Below are 22,796 nucleotides of genomic sequence, written 5' to 3'. Positions count from 1 at the left end.
TCAGCATCTGCCAGGCATGGTTCTGAGCTCGGCTGGTGGGGAAGAGAGGGAGGCAAGAGAGGCCACCTTGGAGTGAGGAAGCCCATCCTGACTTGGCAGGGAGCCTGAATATTCCAGGGAAAGCATTTCCCTGTCCCATGCCTCAGGTTCCACAACTGTCAAATGGGGGTGGGGAGGAGACAATGCTGTTATCTCAAAGGCCCTTCAAGTAGAGCTCCCATTTACCAAGGGCTGACTATACCTGAAGCCCCCTACAGCCCTACTTAGCAGGTGCTCCCACTGGCCTCTGTTTACAGAGATGAAATAGAGCTGCAAAGAGGCAAAGTAACTTGCCCAGGGCCAACCAGCTTGAAGAGGCAGAGCCAGGATTAAAATTTGGCTCAGCCAGGTACAGTGGCTCACATCTATAATCCCAGCACTTTAGGAGGCCGAGGCGTGAGGATCACTTGAGGCCAAGAGTTTGAGACCAGTCTGGGAAGTATAGCAAAATCCCATCTCTACAAAGAGTTTAAAAATTAGCCAGGGCGTGGTGGCATGCACCTGTAGTCCCAGCTGCTCAGGAGGCTGAGGGAGGAGGATCACTTGACCCCAGGAGTTCAAGGCTGCCATAAGCCATGATCACAACACTGCACTACAGCCTGGATGAGAGCAAGACCCTACCTCTACAAAATAAAAATAAAAAATAAAACTTGGCTCAGGGTGACCCAGGCCCAAACGCTGAGTTATCCCACTTGCTTGAATGGTGGGCTCTTGTCTAGGGGCTTTTGGCCAGCCCACTGCTAAACCATGCCAGAGGCCCACCCCAAATACCCTGACCCCGCAGGCAGCCTGGTGCTCAGACTCCTGACAGCCAATTCCTTCTTCCAGAGGTTTCAGAGACCTGCTTAAGATGGGACCTTGTCAGGGACAGGAGTTAGAATGTTTAGGGATGTCTCCAACTTTGAAAGAAAGACTTTTTTTCTTTTCTTTCTTTCTTTTTTTTTTTTTTTTTTAAGACAGAGTCTCACTCCATCACCTAGGCGGGAGTGCAGTGGCGCAGTCTTGGCTCACTGCAGCCTCCTCCTCCCAGGTTCAAGCGATTCTCATGCCTCAGCCTCCCGAGTAGCTGGGATCACAGGCACGCCCCATCATGCCCAGCTGATTTTTGTATTTTTAGTAGAGACAGGGTTTCATCATGTTGGCCAGTCTGGTCTCGAACTCCTGAATTCAGGTGAGGTGATCCACCCGCCTCGGCCCCCCAAAGTGTTGGGATTACAGGCGTGAGCCACCGGACCTGGCCTGAAAGAAAGACATTTTAATGGAGGAATACCAATGTCTGTAACAGTCAAGATAGAAATCTAATTATCACCCAAAACAGAGGGAAATCTTGACGGTTGACACGTCAACCTGGCTCTGGTCAAAGGGGACCAAGGTGACTGCGGGTCGCAAGAAGGTTTTTCACTCATTAGTTTATTCATTCAATTGATGTATTTACTGAGCACTTACTATTTACCCAGCACTGGGTAGGCGATGGAGGTGCGGCAATGAATGGAGCAGATCCGGAATCCCACTCAAGGAGCTGTCAGCCCTGGCAGGGGGAAGGGGAGGGACATTCTTTGGAGGGCCCTCACCTACCCACCCTAGCATTGGTATCTTTTGCCCTCTTAGAGGGAAGGACTCATGGTTTAAGATCAGGACTTTGTAGCCAGGCAGCCTGGTTTAAATACTGACACCACTGATTCCTAGCTGGGTCTCCTTGGGCAAGTCACCTTGCATCCGTGAGCCTTGGTTTCCTCATCTGTAAAATGCGGATAGCCATGGGCCACCCTCACAGGTTGTTATGATGGTTAAGTGAGGCAATCTATGTAAAGGGCTGGACTTGGCTCCTAGCACATAATAAGTGCTCAGTAAATGTCAACTAGCTCCTTTCCACTACATATCACCCCTATCCTGGGCTAGATCCTGGGGTCAGGCAAGGGAGTGATGGGAGGAGGGGTTACCTAGGCAAGGAGGCGGGTGGAAGAGCGCTCTGGGCAGTGGGAACAGTATATGCAAAGGCTTTGAGGTGGAAGTCTTTGAGGGAGCAAGGTAGAAGCTTCAGGGGGAGCTGGGACCCTGCTATGCCCCCAGCCACCACAGTAGGCCCCTTCCTGTTAAGGCTGTGAGGTCCTGAGCCAATGAAAAATGAGAATGGAAATGGTCCCAGAAATTGCTACCAAGGCCTTTGCAGCTGGAGAGGAGGCAGTGTGGTGGAGTGGTCAGAGCACGGCCTCCAAGCAGCTTGCCTGGGCTGGATTTGTGGCTTATCACCTGCTGGCTGTGAAACCTTGGGCAACTTCCTTAACCTCTTTGTGCTCAGTTTCTCCCTCTGTAAAATGGGGCTAAAAATACCATCTGTCTCAAAAGGCGAGGGTAAGGATTAACTAAGGTAATATTTGTAAAGTGCGTAGATCAGTAACTGGCACATGGCCCAGAGTTCCGTAAGTGTCTATTAAATGAATAAAGAAAAACATGTGGCAGCCTTAGGGAGGTGCCACTCAGATCTTCTCTGGACTACAGTCACTGAGAGCCTCCAGCTGCAACACCTTCGCAATCTGCCATAGTTGTCAGCACAGCCACTCTTCCAGGACAGGCCGGCTGATGACTGAGCATGGTGGGAAACGAGGGTCTGCCCTTCTGTCGAGCATGGGACTCCTCTACAGGAAATCTGTGCACAGGAGCTCCCTGTTGGGTTGGCTAGGACTTCCTTAGACCTGCACCGTGGCCTGAGGCTCCTCTTCCCCAATCTTTCTTTATTCCACCTCTCCTTCCACAGTATCAGACCTGCATCCCTCTCTGAAGGCTCTCCTCCATTTCCCACGGTGTTTTCTCAATAAATCTCTTACACTTACACCTCCATTTTCACATCTGCTTCCCGGAGGACCAAAGTGACACAAAAGAGAACACAGCCTTCCTCAAATTTCAGAGGACCTGCCACATGCCCTTGGGCAAGTCATCTCTGTGATGAGCCTGAATGAACAGAGCTGTGAGTTTGTTTCATCCTTCTCCTACCCTCTTTTCTTTGGCTCAGAGGAGGTGGGTCTGATCAAATACACTGGAGAAACGGCAGAGTAAGTGAAGCTTACCGGAGAGAGAGCCCCATCAGCGTGGAGCGGATGCATTTGTGGCTACTCTCCTCCTTGGAATTCATACAGAATTCCATTACCGGGTCTGGACAGCAGCTCAGGGACCATCTTGTCCCATTCCCATTTGACAGACAAGAAAGCTGGGGCCCAAAGGGGAGGGCAAAGGGAGCAGAAGCAGGGCTGGAACTGGGCTCCTGACTCCCAGGTCAGTGCTCCTTCCTGACCCCATAGAGGGAAGCCAGTGAATCATAGGATGCCTCAACCCCTCTTTACGGATGTGCAGGGTGAGGCCCAGGGTGGCTCTGCCAGCCACCTAGGGTCACGCAGCCCTGAGACTCACACCTAGACCCTGGGAACTGCCCTTCTTCCTGATGGGCAGGGCACAGTTGAAATATGGAAGATGCCAGAGCAGACGAGGTAGGCCAGAGAGGGCTAAGCCTGCAGCCAGCTAGACCTATTATGCCAAGACCTGGGGCTCCTGGGCAGGAAGGCAGTAGGCCATGAAGACATGGGACACTCTTTAGCTCCTCTGCACAGTGACTATGTAGCCATGAACCAGTCATTTCAATAACAGCACCTTCTCCCATGAGGCCATGGTAAGGCTTAGATAAGTGAGGATATGTAAATAGCAACAGTCAACATTTATCAAGTTATTGTGTGCCAGGCACTGCTCTAAGCACTTGATGCCTATATTATCATTTAATCCTCACTGCAACCTTGTGAGACAGGCCCAATTTATACACCCATTTTACAGATGAGAAAACAGAGGCACAGAGAATTACACAGTTGGGAAATGGCAGAGCAGGAATTTAAACTGAAAATAGGCTGACTCCAAATCCCTCAATCTAAAGCCCCAGGCAAGGTCACCTTCTTCAAAGGGAAAGTGCTTAGCACACTGCCAGGCCTGTGGGGTGGCTCTGTAATGTTGCTGGCGATGTACTAATAATTATTATTGCCACTGGGGAAATTCACAATGCCATCTTCCCAAAAGTCAGAAGAATGAATAGTGAATATCCTGACATGGTTTACTAGACTTCAGCATTTCTTCTATTTGGAAGTAAGTGACAGTTAGCAAGTGCTCAAGATAAATATTTGTTGAACTATTTTTTTTTTTCCTGAGATGGAGTCTCGCTCTGTCACAAGGCTGGAGTGCAGTGGCACGATCTCAGCTCACTGCAACTTCCACCTCCTGGGTTCAAGAGATTCTCCTGCCTCAGCCTCCCTAGTAGCTGACATTACAGTCGCGCACCACCATGCCCAACTAATTTTTGTATTTTTAGTAGAGATGGGGTTTCACAATGTTGGCCAGGATGGTCTCAATCTCTTGACCTCGTGATCCACCCGCCTCGGCCTCCCAAAGTACTGGGATTACAGGCGTGAGCCACTGCACCTGGCTGAACTGAAATATTTTATGATCTTTTTGGAAAACACAAAAAGAAGGGAGAGGGAAACCCCATAGTTCCAGACCCTTATTTCACTCTTTTGTGTGTGTTTATTTTTGTTTTGGTTCATGGTTGTGAACGTGCTGTGAGAGGTTTCTGTATTCTGCACCCCTCACTTAACACATTCTATAAGCTTATCTCCCCATATGAGAATTTTTAATGGCTGCAGAATACTACATGGAGTGAACGTCTTCTTCACAACCCTCTCCTTGCTTTCTCCAACCCAGGGTTTTTATTACCATCTCTGATGCTGCAGCGAACATTCTTGGGAATAAAAGTTATTTCCTTATTTCATGTGACTTAGAGAAATTAATTCCCCACAGTGAACTTCCTGAAACCAGTAAGCTGGGGTTGGGGGAGGTTTGGGGGACAGAAGGCCCTTCCTGGTGTCCTAGTGATGAAATTCTGCTGGCCATTGTGTATTTCATCCATACTTAAGGTCTCCTCCCCTCTGAAGGTATTTTGGAACCTCATCTTCAGGGCTCAAGGCTTCTTCTCATCTGCTAAATGCACCCACACTATCTTCCAACTTGTGGTCAGAGACCTGGGGTTTTATCCTCAACCCGATACTAGTGGGCTGCAGGACCTATTAATACATCATTTCTGTGGGGCTTCCTTTGATCAGTTAAGGGGTGGATCACTATCTTTCCCAGTGAGAACAGTCCAGTCCCAGCTCTGTCCCAAGTTGCTGTCACCTATATTCCTTTTTAAGGACTCTGGGATCCGTTTTGCCATCTCTTAGATGAGAGGTTGGAGAGGTAGAACCATCAGGCAGGTGGAGGTGAGCTAGATGACACCCACTTGCCTTATTTACCCACAGTGAACTAGGCACCCTTAGAGGACAGAGATCCAAGTACCCAGCACAAACTAAAAAATATGGCTATACCACAATTGTCAATGACTGAACAAATAAGCAACTTCCTCTATGTAAACAGTGAAAAGTTATTCTCCAACCAATAGGTCTACTTAGTCACAGTTGTAAGCTATAGTTATAGGCTGAATCTCACCCCTACAATCGTTCATTCTTTCATTCACTCATTCATTTGGGATTTATGGAGTAATCTCTGGGTCTGGCCCTGCTAACGTGTTGAACTCATCTTCCTTCCCTTCTTGCTGTCCTCAGCTGCCCAAGCTCATTCCTGCCTCAGAGCCTTTGAACTTGTGAAGCCTCTGGCTGGAGCACTCTTTCCTGGGCTCCTTCCATGGCTGGCTCAAGTCTAGGTTCACATGCCACCTCTCCCAGGAGACCCTTGCTGGTCACCCTGCCTAAAGGCACCATCACTCTCCATCATCTCCCCCTGTTTTATGTTCCTCACAGCACTGGACAACTATCTGAAAATATATTGTTGATTTAAGGATTTTCTTGTTTGGTGTCCATCCACTCAATGAATGGACAGCTGCAAGATCAGCTGCAAGAAAGCAGGGACCAGAGATGCCTAGTTCACCACTCATTCCACAGAATCCCACTAACATGTAACAAATGAGTGCTGCATGCTACAGGCAAAACTGCATATATAGAACCCTCAAGCATTGAACTCCTACCATATGCCAGTCACCATTCCAAGCCCTTTACATGTAGTAACTCTTCTAACACTCCCAACAACACTTAGGTAGTGACAATTATTATTCCCATTTTATAAGTGGGGAAATTGAGGCACAGAGCGGTTGAGTAACTTGTCCAAGGACCTATGGCTGATAAGTAGGGGAGCTAGAAGACCCTCAGGCACACTGTTAAGAGTGTGTTAGGCCATACATGGGAGAGAGTCTTTGTCCTCATGAAGCTCAGGGACCAGTGGGTGAGTTGGCCCAGTCTGCAATGATGGAAGTCAGGGACACCTCCTGGAGGAAGTGACCCCTCGGCTGAGTCTTGAGAACAAGTAGGGGTTTCCTAGGGTGAAGTGCAGGGAAGGACTCTGGGCAGTGGAGATGGTATGCAGGTCAAGAGAGCTGCAAGCCCAAAGCACCAGTAGGCGCCTATGGCTGGAGCAGAGAAGCATGGGCGTGCCATGAGTCAAGGGTGTGGTCACTTCAACTCTCAGTGACAGAGGTTTAAAAAAGTCCCATAGGCAACATGGTGAAACCCCGTCTCTGATAAAAAGACAAAAAATTAGCCGGGCATGGTGGCACATCCTGTAATCCCAGCTATTCGGGAGGCTGAGACAGGAGAATCACTTGAACCTGGGAGGCGGAGGTTGCAGTGGGCTGTGATCGCACCATTGCACTCCAGCCTGGACAAGGAGAGCGAAACTCCATCTCAAAAAAAAAAAAAAAAATTCCCATGGGCAAGATATGAGGCAATGCAACAGGAAAGATGGTGGGGGACCTCCAGACCATGCAGGGCCTTGGCAAGATCAGGGGCCCCCATTTTTTTGGACCTGCAATGTTTTTCAATGTTTATATATAGGGAGTAAACTGCCTTAATTCCTTATTTGGGTCAGGGAAAACAATCTAAAACCATACAGGGCAAATTCAATGGTAAAACTTCTGTTTCCACATCCTTGCATCTTTATGTCTTTTGAAAATATTCAAGGCCAACAGATCCTGCATTGGAAACTCTAACTTCTTCTTATTATTATTATTTTGGAGATAGGGTCTCGCTCTTTCATCCAGGCTGGAGCGCAGTGGTGCCATTACAGCTCACTGCAGCCTCGAACTCCCAGGCCCAAGCGATCCTCCCACCACATCCTCCCAAGTAGCTAAGGCCACATGTGTGCACCACCACACCTGGCTGATTTTTTTTTTTTTAACTATTTGTAGAGACAAGGTCTCACTATGTTGCCCAGGCTGGTCTCAAACTCCTGACCTCAAGTGATCCTCCTGCCTCAGCCTCCCAAAATGCTGGGATTACAGGCTTGAACCACCACGAGGGGCCCCACTTTTATTCTGAGACTTCTGGGCTACACCTCAAGGACCATGATAGGCCCTGATTCAGTGGTGCCCGGAGGCCACTGAGGTCTCTGGCAATTGCTGCTGACTCACTGCATGACCTCAAGCACCTCCAAGCCCTCTCTAGGTCTTAGCCTGCAAACTGGTATTGGATGACCCAGTCCCAAAAGGACATCCCCACTCCACCAGCCTTGCATCTCATAAACAGAATTCCATTGACAGTGAGAGCCTGGAATTCCTAGAGTCTGATTCTGGGACTCTTGTGCACTGGCCATCCCACACTTGCTGAAGCAGGTCCGCCACCATGGGGCTTTGCCCAGCACCCTCTGGGCAGGGGGCTGAGCTCTCCTGCTCCTTGGTCCTGCCAAGATATGGGGGCTCCCCCAGGTTTGGGTCGGACTGGGGGTGGCGGGTCTGCTCAGATCCTTTTAGAGACAAAGGAGCTGACCTGCAAAGAGTTCCAGCAGGAGCCCCGCTCCCCCTCCCTTCCCCCCTCTCCCTTCGCAGTCCACGTGTCTCTATTGTCTGCTCCCCGCTTCAGGGAAAGACACTGCCTCGGATGTGTCAAAACCACCACCCCCCGGCAGCAGGAAAATTAATTACTGGACGATTTTCACTTCCTCTTGCAGCGCCCGCCTGAGCTAGGCACCGGAACAGGACCAACTGAGCAAGGCCAGGCATCGGCGTGGGGGGACTTGCTCCCCCACCAGTTCTGGAAGAAGAAAGTTGAACCCCAAACCCAATAGGGGGCTCCAGTGGGAGCCCGAGCAGGGGGGAGGGGAGACTCACTCTAGTGAAAGCTGAGTGTCCACCCTGGCCACTTCAGAACTGGGGGAGAGGGAGAGGACTGGAGGCGGGAGGGTGGCTGCTGGCCAGTGCGCACTCTTTTCTTTGCATCCCCTTCCCTGTGGCCCCATGTGCCTGAACCCCGCCTGCTCGGGACCGCTTTCCCTCCGTTCCCCTCGGCTTCCCCCTCGCTTTTGCACTTTTCTTTCCCTTTCTTTGCATCCCTGGGGGGGCTTCCTTTTTGTGTGCCTGGATTTCTCTTTTCCTCCTGTGGGTGTGTGTGTGTTGCTACTTCTCTCCATCTCTGTCTTTCTTCTCTCTGTGTTTCTCTCTTGTGTCTTTTTGTCCTTATCTTGGTCTCTCTGCTTCTATTTCTACCTCTCTCCGCGTGTGCGTCTCTCTCTCCCTGTATGTCTCTGTCTTTCTCCGAGTCTCTCTTCTTCTCCCCGCCCCCCTCACTCCCCTTTCTCCGTCTCTCTCTGTCTCTGCGCCTTTCTCGCCCTCACTTTCTCCCCTCCTGCCTGCTCGCTGCTCCCTGCTCCTGGCCTGCCCCCACCGCCGCCGGTTCAGGGGAACGTGTGCGGAGCGATTGTCCTGGGGGACATTTGATGGATTAGAGCGCTGAACAGTTCCATTGCTAGGGGACCACCTGATCTCCTCCAGCCTGCGTCCCATATAAAGCCGGCAGCCGGAGTGCTGAGCACAGCTCCTGCGATCCCCTGTCTGCGCGCCGCCGCCAAGCCCGAGCCCGAGCCGCGGCCGCCGCCACCGGTGCCGGCTCCGAGCGGCCTCCCGCACTCCAGCCCGCCGGGAGCTGTCCAGTGCTGAAAACCCGCGCGGACACAGCCAATCGCGCCCGGCTGGCCGCCTCCCCCCACCGGGGCCCCACGCAAGTGCCCCCGCCGAGCCCCCCGCCGGTCGCACCATGCCGCGCTCCTTCCTGGTAAAGAAGATCAAAGGGGACGGCTTCCAGTGCAGCGGGGTGCCGGCCCCCACCTACCACCCCTTGGAGACAGCCTACGTGCTGCCTGGCGCCCGGGGGCCTCCCGGGGACAACGGTGAGTGGGACCCGGCGGGGTGGGGGTGGGGGGGGGTTGGGAGAAGAGGCGAGGGGAGCTGGGGCCCTCCCCAGCTTGGGCCACGAGGAGGGGCGCGTGCGACAGGAAACCCCCGGGAGGAGATCTCTCTGGCCGTGGGCTCCTCCCGGGCTTTCCAAGGGCCGTGCGGGCGGGGCAGGGGCTAGGTCGTACAAAGGGAAAGTCGCGGGGTCGGCCCATCCCGCAGCCACGCGCCAGCCGGGACTTTGAAAGTTGTGGCCCTCAAATAGGGCTAGAGTGAGGGGGTGGTGGCAAGAGAACACAGAGAGGGCTGTTCGTGAAAGGCCAGTGCTGGGCACTAAGGCACAAGGCAGTTTGAGGGTTCCCTCTCCCCCGTTGAGGAAGAGAAGCTGGCTGCCTGGGAAGGGGGAAGGTAAAGGGCCCTGGATGTTCAGTCCCTGGAGAGACAGGGTTGGTTCCCTGGGGGTGGCTGGGGGCGCCCTCCCTCCCTTCAAACCTGCTCCCCTGCCGATGTCACACAAGTGCTCTCAGACCCCCTCTCTCAATAACTCTTTTGTTACCCTCAGCCACATGCCTGCCAAAGGCTGGGCCTGTCCTGGGGACTGCAAGAAAGAGAGGATTTCTGGGAGGGGTTCCCCCAAAGTGGCTCCTGGTCCCCTGGATTGCACTCCTTCCCCATCCCCAGCTTCTCAACCCCCTCCAGAACCAACCCTGCTGCTCCTCGTAAGCCCCCTCCTCACTACATACACACACACACACACGCACACACACACACACTCCATCTCTTCTCAGAACAAGTTCCTGCAGGGACAAGGGTTTGAGGGACAAGAGAAGTCATTCAGGTGCAGAAGGGGGTGATCTCTGGAAGGCAGGGGAAAGTGGAGACTGCTTCTGTGGATCCCATCCTCCACCAAGGGGATCACAAAGGGGTTCTCCCCTGATGGCCCCCACCAGGGCAGGTGTCTGAAGAGGAGGTGTCCCTTTGGTAGTGAGAGATCTGACATCACATGTGGCAGCTTTGGGTTGTGTGTGTGTGTGAGAGAGAGAGAGAGAGAGAGAGATGGGGGTGGGGAAAGAGAGAGAGAGAGAGAGAGGGAGATTGAGAGAGGAGAAAAGAAAGGACTGAGGATGAGGGGGGAACTGAGATGGCAAAGACAGGAGCCGGGGAGGATGGGGGCTTCCACCTCTGGGATTTCCAAGCACTTCACCCACATTCCATCACTCTGCCACACCAGGTAGAGAGAGAAAGAGTGCTGGGCAAAGGGCTTTGTGACCTCATCAAGGTCAAAGAAGTTACAGAGTGATCAGGGATACAGCTACAGCCCCTCATCCACTGGCATCCCCCAGACCCTTAACAGAAACCCCTTCTCCTCTGCCCACATGTCCCTTATTCTACTGTCCTCTTTTCTTGATCACAGGGCCTCTTGAGGTGGAGGACAGAAGCCCAGGGACATGGCTGAGCAGGGCTGAGGGCTGGCAGGACAGAGGGTGGACCTGGGGCCATGCCAAAGCTGGGGAGTGTGCGCTCAAAGCTGGTAGAAACTGAAATATCTGCAAGCTTGGGATATGGATCTCTTAAGGGAGTGACACTGACACAAAGCTCTGGGATTCCACCCCCTGAAGCCCCGTTGGTCCTGTCCCCAGGCCAGCTGAGGAAACCCAGAGAAGCCCAGAGAATTTCCCATGCACAGCCAAAACTGCAGGCTGTTCCTCAGGAGGGAGGCAAGAGAATGCCTTGCCTTGAATTCAGTCCAAAAAAAAGCTTTGAAAGGAGCCCCTGAGTGAATAGTGGGAAGCAGGGCGGGTGCAGAGCCACCAGCAGGGTGTTTCTGCAGAGGTTCCACCGGGTTTAACACCCTAGAACCACCTCTGTCTTTGTCCCTTTCCCCATGGGGCTCCAGACCAACTCCCTCACCTCTCAGGAATCCTGAGGCTGTGCTGATAGCCAGAAACCTGGCCTGAAACTTGGAGGCCTGGGCTCTAGATCTCTCACTTGCTGTGTGACCTTGGGCAAGTGCCTTCCCTTCTCTGGTCCTCAGCCTCCCCAGCAGTGAAAGAGTTTTGATGGCATAAACTAAGCATCCTTCCAACTTTGACAAGCTCAGCTTCTGTGAAGGTCAACTATGGAATGTCAGGCACTGGAGATGCCTGCACAGGGGTCTCACAGGATGCTGGGAGGCCACTGTCAGGGTTTCCTTAGGGCTCCACTGAACATACGCCACCTGGCTGAGGGTAGCGGCATTTCTGGGATCGGGCACTTTTCTTGGCTTTGGTCTCTGTAGGCTACCCCATAGTGAGGACAGGCACCCTGGCCTGGCCACCTTGGCAGTGTCTGCAGTGGACGGTCAGTGCCAGAGACCAAGCCTAGGTATGACTGGGAAATACAAAGTCTGCCTTGTCTTGTTTTCAGGGGCCTCTTCCCTCCCTGGGGTGTGGCCAGACTGGGCAGTGAGGGATCCCTTATTCCCTGGGCGGGTGGAGGGTGCTGGGGGTCTGCTGAGAGCCCGCCAGCTCCTGGTGGCCCGTTGTCTCCGCTCTGCCGGAAATAACCTTGCTGAGCATTTGAGGGAAGTGTGAAAAATTGCTGAGCCGACGTTTTTCTCTCTCAGCGTGTGTAAGTGTGCTGGGTAAACAAGGAGAAAGAGAGGAGGGGGGGAAGATGAGGAGAGGGAGGGAGGAGAAGCAAGGGAGGGAGGGAAGGAGAGAGGGAGGGAGGGAGGGCGGGGGAGGCCTGGGGCTGGAGATAGTTCCAGTTATTAGAAAGATCTTCTTACAAGCCATTCCTGCAGCTCGGGCTGCAGGGTCAGGATGAGGCTGGCGGGAGGGAAACCTGGGTGGGGGGAGCAGGGGTTGGGGGAGCCTGTGAATGTGGAGGTCAGAGAAACCACAAGCTCCTAGCTGATAAAGATGCAGAACCCCAAATTAAAGAGGTGTACCCCAGCTCTGGGAATGCCTGAGAATGCTGGAGAATTCCTGGAGGACTCCTCCTCCATACACACACACACACACACACACACACACACACACACACACACACACACGAGCAATGCTCTTCTTTGCCTTCCTACTCCCTTTCAGCCTCTACCACCAGGCAGAACAGAGGGTGCAGCAAGTGTGTCTGTGCTCCAGGGTCCCCCCAAGCCCACAGAACTCCAAAATAGGGAAGGGGAGCCCCTCAAATGGGGAAAGCACCAGGTCTCTATGCAGAGCTCCCTGATAAGAGAGAATAGATCTAATTTCATTGTCCCCTCAAGTAAGATGCCTCTCTTGCTCCTCCACTGCTTTCCCTTCCCCTCTTCTCCCCTGGGTGATTCTGAGCACAGACTCAGTCTTTCTGGGAGATGCCAACTTACATCATCCTAACCCTCTGCTAACCTTACCCTCCAACTCCACCAAGCCCTCCCCACAGACCGGGGCCCCCATCTGAAGGATACTGGGACTCTCAGCCACCCCAAAGAAGGTGGCCCACCCACATGCACGTCAGTGGTCTCTGTGGGCCCCTGCCAAGAATATCTTCTGGAGTGTCTGCCTCCCCTCCACCTTAACTCCGAACCCCAGCTTGGAGCCAGGCCCCCCTTCCTCTGCATCCCCGCCCTGTCCTGCCCTCCTGCCCTCTCAGAGTGCATCCAACCCAGGCAGATGAGGGATCAATGCCAATCCAATAACGCAGTTGTCTGCCCTCTGCAGCTACATTAAGCCTCCCCCAGCAAGCTGAGGAAACTCTCCTACTTCTACCCATGGGCTTATCTAGCTGACCACATTAAACCAGCGCCCACTTCCTCTCACTCCCTCTGATGGTGCCGGGTAGTCGCTCCAGGCCAAGCCCGGGAGCCCGGCCCAATGTCCCCAGCTGCCACACATCCATTCCACACCTCAGAAAGCTCCTCTGGGGAGCAGCAATGCAAAAGGGCTTCCCCAGTCTTTTGGAAGAGCGAGCACAGAGAAGGCTGGGGAGGTGCCCACGGACACACAGCAGGCCCATCTGAGTCTTCTCTAACCACCCCTTTCCCTGATAACTCGGCCTTGGTCCAGGTCCAAGGTCCAGGTTAAAGACATGTCAGAGGCCCAGGTTCAAAGTCTAGGTCAAGGTCCAACATTCAGTCCAACATCCAAGTACAGATCTGAGGTCCAAGTCCAATGCCTACGTCAAACTTCAGGTATAGGACCAGGTCCAAGGACTAGGTCCAAGGTCAGTGTCTGAGGTTATAGGTCCAGGTCTGCTATCCAGGACAAATCCAGGTCCAATTTCAAATTTCAATACCTATGAACAGGTCCAGGGCAAAGTGCTGGGTCCAGAATCAAGATTCAGGCCCAGTTTCCAGTCCAAGGTCATTGTCCAGATCCGCTCTCAAGGCTGGGCTGAGTTCAAGTCTTAGACTCACCATTAGCCTTCCGTGTGGCGTTGGCCTAGTCTCCCCTCTCCTCCCAGCCTCCGTTTTCCTTTCATAATATCAAACGGTTGAATATGATCTCTTTCAGCTTTGACCTTCTAGGGACCCAGAAATCTAATATTCCTGTGAATTAACAGGGCTCAGTGGAAGTGTGGAATGATGAGGCCCATGTGAGATATGGAATCTGGGAACCCCTGATTTCCTCTAAAGCCTGGGGTTACGAGAGGGACGTGAGGGTCCTGAGCTGAGCTTCCACACTTTAGATAGTCTCAGTCTTTGATTGCTGAAGGAGGGCCAGAGAGTACACCAAGTCTCTTATGTCAGTACAGCAATCTACACATCCCAAAGACACTCTCTGGCCACACAAATCCACAGTGGGCAAAGGGCAGGGGGGCGCAGGGGAGGATTCACTCCAACCTACAGAGGCAAAACTGAGGTCACAGAGAGGCCGTGACTTGCCCAAAGTCACAAGAGCATAAACGGTGCACCCTGTCACACCTCCCTAGTGGGTGCTACATCCACAGGTTTTAGGGGCCCCCACAGCCTGGAGGCCCTCTGCCGGGAGAGATGGGGTCCCTCGGGCCTCTTGGTCTCTTTCCCAGCTGTGGACTCCCCTGAAGTGAAGCGTCTACTGCCAGGCCAGCCTTTGGATAGGGAGGGGTTTGGAATGGGCCCTCTGAGTGCACCCTTCTAGAGAGCGAGGCGGCAGAGCAGAAAGCAGGAGGCCGGGAGAAGAGGTGGGGCACTGCGCAACACACCCTGTCTCCGGAAGGAGGCCCAGAAAGGGCCCACTGGAGATGCCCCCCGAGGGAGCAGGAGGCAACTCCACGAACCAGGCTGGGCAAATGAAGACCCTGAGCCACATCTCCATACCCCCCTGAAAAATCCTTCCTATTGATTCCTGCAGAGCTCTGGACCTCCCTGTAGGCCACAGGAATTGGGTCACAGTCAGGAAAGACCAGAATATGGGGAATTCCAAGAGGTGGGGGTGGTGGGGAAAAGCCTTGAAATTCTCTCAAAGTTCCTTGGGCCTGGGTCAGTGGGCATCAGCCCCAAGCCGTGCAGCGTTGGTCATGTTGGGCCAGACCTCGCTCTGTCCCCTGCTCATTTGGGCACAGGGACCTCCTCCCTGTGGGCAGATGTACCAGCTGCCAGGCCTTTGGAGGAGGTGGGTGTCATTTCTGGTCCAGTGCCCAGGGAACCGCTAACAAAGATGCTATAATAAGGGGAGGGGGAGGTACCCAGCCCCTTTGCCCAGCTCTGTGAGCAGACAGGAGAAACTATTTTTATCCCGCTTTGCTGCTGACAGACCTGGCTTTCTGCTCAGCTGGCTGGAGCTGATTCTCGAGGCCCGAGGCCCTGGCACAGCAAGAAGCAGCTCTAAATATACCCATACAGCAGCCCCTCCAGCCCCCACCACCCAGCAGGGCCCAGCCCTCCTCAGGAAAGTGGGCCGCCTGGGAAGCTGGCCCACCACCAGGCCCCTGTCTTTTTCTGCCCATTGTAGGAGAGAGAGGAGAGGCTGAGGCTAGGAATTCCCTGGAGAAAGTTTGGCACCTTGGGAGTCTGGGAGAGACTGGGGAAAGGAGTCCTGGACTGAAAAAAAGGAAAGAAAAGGAGGCCAACCCAGCTCTGATGAGAACTTGTTTTGTGACCTGAGGTGGGTCAAGGCCTTTGTCTGGGCTTCAGCTTCTGCAGAACAAGGGCATGGAGGGAAGTGACCTTAGACATGAGCCAATGTGCACAAAGCATTTAGCAGGATGCCTTGCACCAAGTAAGTGCTCAGTAAGTGATAGCATTACTGTTATTAAGTATGATTTACAAATATTTACAAGAGGCTGAAGCATTTTCCACAACAGCTTCTCCATGCCCCCACCACCCCGTGCCCCCACCCACCCCACCACAGGCTAACTAGGAAGTGTTTGAGGAAATGCACCACCCCTTCCCCTACCAACTGAAGATCTCTTCCCCAGCAAAGTCTCCATGCCCTCTCTGGTGTTTTGGAAAAAACACAGGCCTTGGAGGGTTTCAAACCTGCCGCCTCCCTCTCAGTGACCTTGGGCAAATCCTCTCCCCTCTCTGGGCCTCTGGGCACAGGGCAATGTCTGGCTCACAGGGAGGCTGGTGCTAGTTGGAAGCACCAGCAGTAGCAGTAGCAGTATTTGTTACACATCCCCCTCCATCCCCGCAGGGGGTCAGGCAGCTAAATGAGACAGTGTCTGCAGAGGGCCCAGCACCTTAGTTCTCATAAATTTCCCTTTCACCACTCCTTTGAGTACCGATTTTTAAAAAGACAGATTCTGGACCTTCAGTCTAAAATATCAAGACTCTTGGGCAGGGAAAACCAAAGTCATTTCCAGGTGACATGTGCACATCTCCAAAGTATTTCTGGGCCCTCCCCCTATCCCTACATGACAGGGGTGGCTCTGGTCCACATTCCTCAAATGGAGGATTTGAGCCTAGATAAGTTATACGACTTACCCAAGGTCACATGGCAAGGCCTGAATTCAAGGGCTAGGATGAGAGATCTCATCTGAGATTCTCTTTTCTCTGAATCCCAGCTCATCCCTATCTCTGTGGGAACCCAAACAAGAGTCCTGTCTCACCCTGTCAGTTGCAGCATAGGTATCTCAGCCTTCTATAGTCACTCTTAGGGCAGAGGAAGGTACCTGTCTGGGTTCCATGCATTAGGTTAAAGTATGGCTTTTAGTGTCCTAAAGGAGTCTCCAGGGTTGAGGCTCAGAGAGGTGAGGTGGTTTGCTCAAGGTCACACAGCAGCCTAAGACACCCATGTGTATCTCCTACTCCCTGGCAGATTAGAAGGATATATCACCAGGAAATACAGGAATACTACCAACAACAATAATAACAGCTCAAGAGGGCAGCTATTATGTGTCAGGCATTGTACTACGCACTTTACATGCATTCATTTATTCAACCTTATTATGAACTCCCTTATACAGGTGTGGCAGAAAGATGTTAAGTAACTTGCCCAAGGTTGCCTAGGGAGATATCTGTGAATCTGAGGAAAACGGGGTGGAATTGGAGGAGCTGGGAGTGGAGGGGACAAAGAGCATCATGGAGGGACTGATTCAGCCATGATGCAGAAAGTGTCTTTAGACCATTCCAGTCAATCTTTGTCATGTATAGATTCCGCCCAGAAAGGTTAAGCAACCTGGCCACAGTCACAAAGCAAGTTAGAACCACTTCCTCCTAACATGACCACACAAACTCTCATAGGATGCTCTCAACCCATGCCAAAATCCACTGACTGGGTGTCTGGTCTGGGCTCACAATTCCTATCCTGAGGACAATTCTGCATCCCTCCCTAGGCAAATGAGCAGCCTTTGTTAAAGGCACCCCTATTTCTTCATAAAGAGCCCCTGGCAACAGGAGTAAAGTCAACAGCGCTGAGGGCCACCAGCAGAGGGCGCCATGGGCAGAGCACCTCATGGAGAACGCTCTGGTTCACTGATTGAGCTCCTACTATGCTCCAGATATTTTCCCATCAGAACGTGAAACAGAAATTACACATCCTGGGTGAGGAAACAGAGGCCCAGAGAGGAGCAGCAAGATGTGTTGGGGCAGATGCCAAGAAAGCTGCGGCACAGAAACCCATCTGGGGAGATTGTTATTATTGTTCATAATAACAGCCAACATGCGTGGTGGATTTAAAATGTGCCAGCCACTGAGCTGGAATCCTGGCTCTAACTTATGAGCTGCACAATCTTAGGCTTGTTACTTAACTTCCTTGTGCCTTGGTTTCCTCTTCTATAAAACGGTACCACCTTGTGCATCACGGGGGTAGAATGCTTTCACGTGTGGAAAGCCCTCGTAAGAGTGCCTGACACAGGAGTGCTCTGAGAGTGCTGGTTATCATTTGTTTATATACTGTTTACTGGCAGACCCCTTACTGAAACGGTAGAGTCACATAGAGGCCAAATCGTTTGGCCAAGGTCACACCCCTGGGAATGGTAGAGCCAAAACAATCCAGGCCGTCTGGCACCAAAGTTTTACTCTTATCCAATATGTCATTCTTTAATAATAGAACATGCAAAGCACTGGTTACGTGATCAGTCACCCCTCCAGATAAATCCCATTTAAAAAAAAAAAAGGACCTGAAGCACAACCCACCCAAAGGCACTCAGCTGGAATCTGTGTTGGAGAACCAAATCACCCTTCCCCTTCCATGGCCCCAGACACATGAGATGCAGACCTGCCCTGAGACCAGGTGAATAGGACTGTCTATACCAGGTCCTGCTAGGCTGGGGAGTGAGGCTGGCCTGGCAAATCATCATCACTCATTCCACAAATACTTATTAAGTGCCCACTAGCTAGGGCCCTGGGAATGGGAGGGTGAACAGCTCAGCCACAGCCCCTCCTGGAGGACCTCCCAGTATGTGGGAAACCAAGGGGGCAGTGGATTCCAATCCTTGCTCCACCCCTGGAGCAAGTGCCATCACCACACTGTCCCTCAGTTTCCTTATCTGTGATGAGAGTAGTTTTGTGATGATTCAGTGAGATGATGGGAGCGAAGCACTTAGCACAGAGCCTGGTGCACACAGTAAGTGCTCAGTGAATATTAGCTATTATTATCATCACCAGGAATTACAACGTGAGGAAATACAGAAGGAGAAGGAGGGGGGTCTGGGAGTGCCTGACGGGTATTTAACTCAGTCTGAAACAACACTCCTGAACGTTCTGGGACCTGAGTACCAGGCCTGGTTCCCGGAGTGGGAAGCAGGGGGACCTCCAGACCACAGGCAGATGGGACGGGAGACATAGGGTGCGGAGAGGCTGGGCATCTCCTCTCCCCAGATTAAAAAATTGCCACTATCACTATCCCCCTTTACATCCAACCACAGAGCCCCCCGCTTCCAAGTCATCCACTTCCATAATCCACAATGACTTCTGTGTGCAGAGGGCCCTGTGCTGGCTGCTGAAGGGACAGAGGTAAAAATAAGGGCACACCCTTGCCTTCAGGGGCACACAGACTTCACCCTGTGTCCATCCCAAACTCCAGATGAGAGGCAAAGGCCTGGAAGCTGAATCAGCCAGGCTGTGTGGGAAACGAAAGCTGACCAGAGTACCCAGCTAAAAGTCTGAACATCCTGAACCCTGTTTCCCCTTACAAAACCCTCTTCCACCTGCTCACTTCAGTGGAGGCTATGGGGAGGAGGGAAGGAGGAGTGGTTACAGGTCTCAGGGGTCACCAGGAGAAGGTCAAATCCCACTCCCCAGCTGGGAAACCTCCCAAACGGACCTAACCTTCATTGTTCTGTGGAATCACAGAACAATGGAATCACTTGCCCATCAAGTGCCAGGATGAAAAGTTTGTCTGCCAGAAACTCTCCAGGGAGCCCAGCCCCCAGTGTCTCAGGGAAGGTGCCAGGACCACCGCCTCTCACCGCCCCTCCACTTCTCGCCCCCTCCAGGGTACGCCCCGCACTGCCTGCCCCCGAGCAGCTACGATGCGGACCAGAAGCCGGGCCTGGAGCTGGCCCCGGCCGAGCCCGCGTACCCGCCGGCGGCGCCGGAGGAGTACAGCGACCCCGAAAGCCCGCAGTCGAGCCTGTCGGCGCGCTACTTCCGAGGGGAGGCGGCAGTGACCGACAGCTACTCCATGGACGCCTTCTTCATCTCCGACGGGCGCTCGCGGCGGCGGCGGGGCGGGGGCGGCGGGGACGCGGGGGGCTCGGGAGACGCGGGGGGCGCCGGGGGACGCGCGGGGCGCGCGGGGGCGCAGGCGGGCGGCGGGCACCGGCACGCGTGCGCCGAGTGCGGCAAGACCTACGCCACGTCGTCGAACCTGAGCCGCCACAAGCAGACGCACCGCAGCCTGGACAGCCAGCTGGCGCGCAAGTGCCCGACGTGCGGCAAGGCCTACGTGTCCATGCCCGCGCTCGCCATGCACGTGCTCACGCACAACCTGCGCCACAAGTGCGGCGTGTGCGGCAAGGCCTTCTCGCGGCCCTGGCTGCTGCAGGGCCACATGCGCTCGCACACCGGCGAAAAGCCGTTCGGCTGCGCGCACTGCGGCAAGGCCTTCGCCGACCGCTCCAACCTGCGCGCGCACATGCAGACGCACTCGGCCTTCAAGCATTACCGCTGCCGCCAGTGCGACAAGAGCTTCGCGCTCAAGTCCTACCTCCACAAGCACTGCGAGGCAGCCTGCGTCAAGGGGGCCGAGCCACCCCCGCCGACCCCCGCCGGCCCGGCCAGCTGAGCCTTCCGCCTCGCCCTCGCGCCCGGAACTCGCTCTCCACGCGCCCCGGGCCCCCTACCTGCGCCCGCAGCGCCCTCGCCCACCCCCGGCTGCGTTTCCCTGCCCATGACCCTCTCGTGGGGACCCCCGGCCCGGCCCGGAACTTTTCTCTCCAACCCCCAAACCCACGACTCACTTCCAGCACCGTCTTCCCCGGCCTCCCCCGACCCACTTCATCCTTTCCGGCCATCCCTCGGACCTTGACCCCCCTGTCCGCGCCTTCAAGGCTCCCAACTCAGGCACCAGGTCCGCACCTCTCCCGCGCCCCAGAGCCGGAAATTTCTCCCTCCCAGACCCCGCGCTGCTCTTCTAACTTCTAGATCTTTTCTCTCGCTTCTCAGCTGAATCTCTCTGACCATTCCTCTATTGGAGCCCCCAATGAAAGCCGCAAACCTATACCCTTGACGCCCACACCTGCCTCAGTTTCCCCATCCATACCTGGACGCAGGCCCTGCCGCCCTGAGACCACAATCCAACCCCAGACCATCCCTCTGGCCTCTGCTGAATCTCCCAGAGTGTGTCCATCTGGGGATCTAATCTTCACCCTTCTTGAAGTCTCCAATCTGTCCCTGATCCCATCCATGCTCAGGCCTTAGGTCCGGCCATTCACACACACACACCCCCCCCCACACCCCACTCCCACACACATTTCCTACTGTCTTCAGTCCATGGGGATCTCATCACCCACTCCCAGCCCCAGCTCCAGCTGCCCTCACCTCTCTAGCAGCTCTCACCCCTCTGAGTCTACCTAACCTGGAGGGGGCTTGAGGGGCACTTCAGGGCCCTGCCCCCTAATGTAACCCCTCTCTCACCCCGGCACAACCTGGGCTTCCACAGTCTGGAGCTGCCCTACCCCCAGATTCTCTGAGCACTTTCCCCCATCCCCAGGGCCACAGATCCCCTTCCTTACTTGTTACGGGGAGGTCTGGAGCACCTCGCCAATGCCCTTCCCCCATCCGGCTGGGTCCTTCCAGTTATTTATTTGTGTATTTATTTATTTATCTATTTATTATTCTATTTAATCTCTTGGCCTCACCCAGGGACCGTCTGGCTTCCCCAGCTGGACTGGGAGGTCAGGAAGCCAGGCAAGGAGAGGGACAGCACAGGCCACAGAGGGCTGCCCCCACCACACACACCCCCGCGTCTCGGGAGAAACCCACCCTCTTCAGAGCCTGCACTCGCTAAGGAAGGGGACTCGAGAATGGGGGGGCAGCTTGCTGACCCTCAACGGGGGGGGTGAGGGAGCGTCAGGAGGTCCAGGCGTGGGGCAGGTCCCCACCTTCCTGAACCTTCCCCTGCCACTCCAGGCGGCCCGGAGAGAGGAGCCTCCTCGATTTGTTTCCTGTTTATTCCTCTTCCCGAGGGACCCCAGGTTCCAGGGACCGACTGAGCCCCGGACCCGCTGGGGCCTCTGGCCTGCTCCCCGGGAGGGGCGCTCTCTCCCGGCCATGTCTATGCAACTCTCCCGGACAGAGGGGCCGGGCTGCCAGCCACCCGCCCGTTGGCCGCCACTACCTCCTCCGCTGCGCTTTTGCATGCCCGGGCGAGGACCGAAGCACACACCTCCATGCGCACGGGCCCTGGCCCCCTCCGCTTTAAGCACACGCCTCTGCCCCATTGCTCTGCACCCAGCTTGGGGGCAGGAGTCCTGGACTCTCAGATCCTTCTCTCCCCTCCTCTTAGCCACAAAAGAGGGGGGAGACTGGAGGCACCCCTGCAGCAGGGGCACTTCCCTAGGGCTCCAGAGGGGTGAATGGGCCTTTGCTCAGCTCCAGGCCCAGCGGGAAGGGAGGCTGCAGGGATGGTGGGAGGGAGAGGGGTAGCAGAAGCAATTATGGAGGGTGTTGACCCTGTAAATAGGAACTTCTGACAGCAATAATTTTCCATGCATGCTAAGCCTTTTGGCCATATTTTGTATGAGCGCTTGGCGCTCCTCCTCCGTCCTATCCCAACTCACCCCCAAACCCCCATCCCTTCCCCACCTCCAGCAGTATTACTTGTAACGCAATTCAGGGATATTAAAGGGACTTTGGCCACTCACCATCGCCTCTAGACCTTCTGATTGGAGCAAGGGGTGGGGATGAAGGGGGGGAATGAGAAGAAGGGGAGGGCATCTGAGAGATACTACTTTTCCACTCCCTTTTCCTCTCTGTAGCCTGACCAGCCTGTAGGTGCCACCAAGGGTCACACAGCCCCAAGGGTCCCTTGGCATTTACAAGTTCTCAGGCATCCTCAATCCTTAATACTCCTCAAATAAGGGTTTAAAAACCAGATTAATAACATGTGAGTGAAGCCAGTTGCCTTAAGACATTAGGGAAGGTGAAGCCTGTGACTAATTGGAAAGAGTGTCTCACCTTAGAGAAATAGGATTCAAATTAACTGCACCTACCAAACAGTTAAAACTGTGGTCCACATGTGCCTGTTGACAGCCAGTTTACAACCCCTATAATCTTCCCCAGTTCACCCCCTACTGCTCTGCCTAGTCATATATGGTCACATATTCAGTGAGTGGAAGCAGGCAAAAAGGTTGACTTTGGCTCAGCTGGAAAGTTGTCCAAAAACAGTGACTTGCCCCTAGAGCTTCTGAGCTGCCTGTCACCAAAAGTGTTCAAGGCAACCAATCCATCATCCTCGATAGCTGCCTTAGTGATCCTTCAAGATACAAATCTGTCTCACCTTACTAAAAACTTCACTGGGGACCACCAATCCCTGCCACCTACCCTCAACTCAGACTTACCAAGAAGCATAACCTGCATGCTTTGAGGGATGGATGCCAGGGAATGGGATGGGGAAGCTGCAGGCTAGAATCTGCCTCCTCTGGGGCCTCTTTGTCAGTTTCCTCCTGTGTAAGCAGTGCACTCAGT

The 22,796-nt window shown here is 54.0% G+C and overlaps 2 protein-coding genes across 2 annotated transcripts in view; one reads left to right on the top strand and one right to left on the bottom strand.

Moving 5' to 3' along the window:
• FAM110A (family with sequence similarity 110 member A) overlaps positions 1-22,796 on the bottom strand; it is a 331,582-nt gene that overhangs the window by 299,820 nt on the left and 8,966 nt on the right. The gene's annotated exons all lie outside the window — the stretch shown is intronic.
• SCRT2 (scratch family transcriptional repressor 2) lies at positions 7,722-21,972 on the top strand. The gene is made up of 2 exons (XM_034947262.4): positions 7,722-9,276; positions 19,103-21,972. Exons 1-2 carry the CDS (start codon positions 9,144-9,146, stop codon positions 19,891-19,893), a joined length of 924 nt encoding a protein of 307 aa, XP_034803153.1. The 5' UTR covers positions 7,722-9,143; the 3' UTR covers positions 19,894-21,972.

Source organism: Pan paniscus, chromosome 21 (assembly GCF_029289425.2).
Source record: "Pan paniscus chromosome 21, NHGRI_mPanPan1-v2.0_pri, whole genome shotgun sequence".
Taxonomy (NCBI): domain Eukaryota; kingdom Metazoa; phylum Chordata; class Mammalia; order Primates; family Hominidae; genus Pan; species Pan paniscus.
This window is presented reverse-complemented; position numbering and strand designations above follow the sequence as displayed.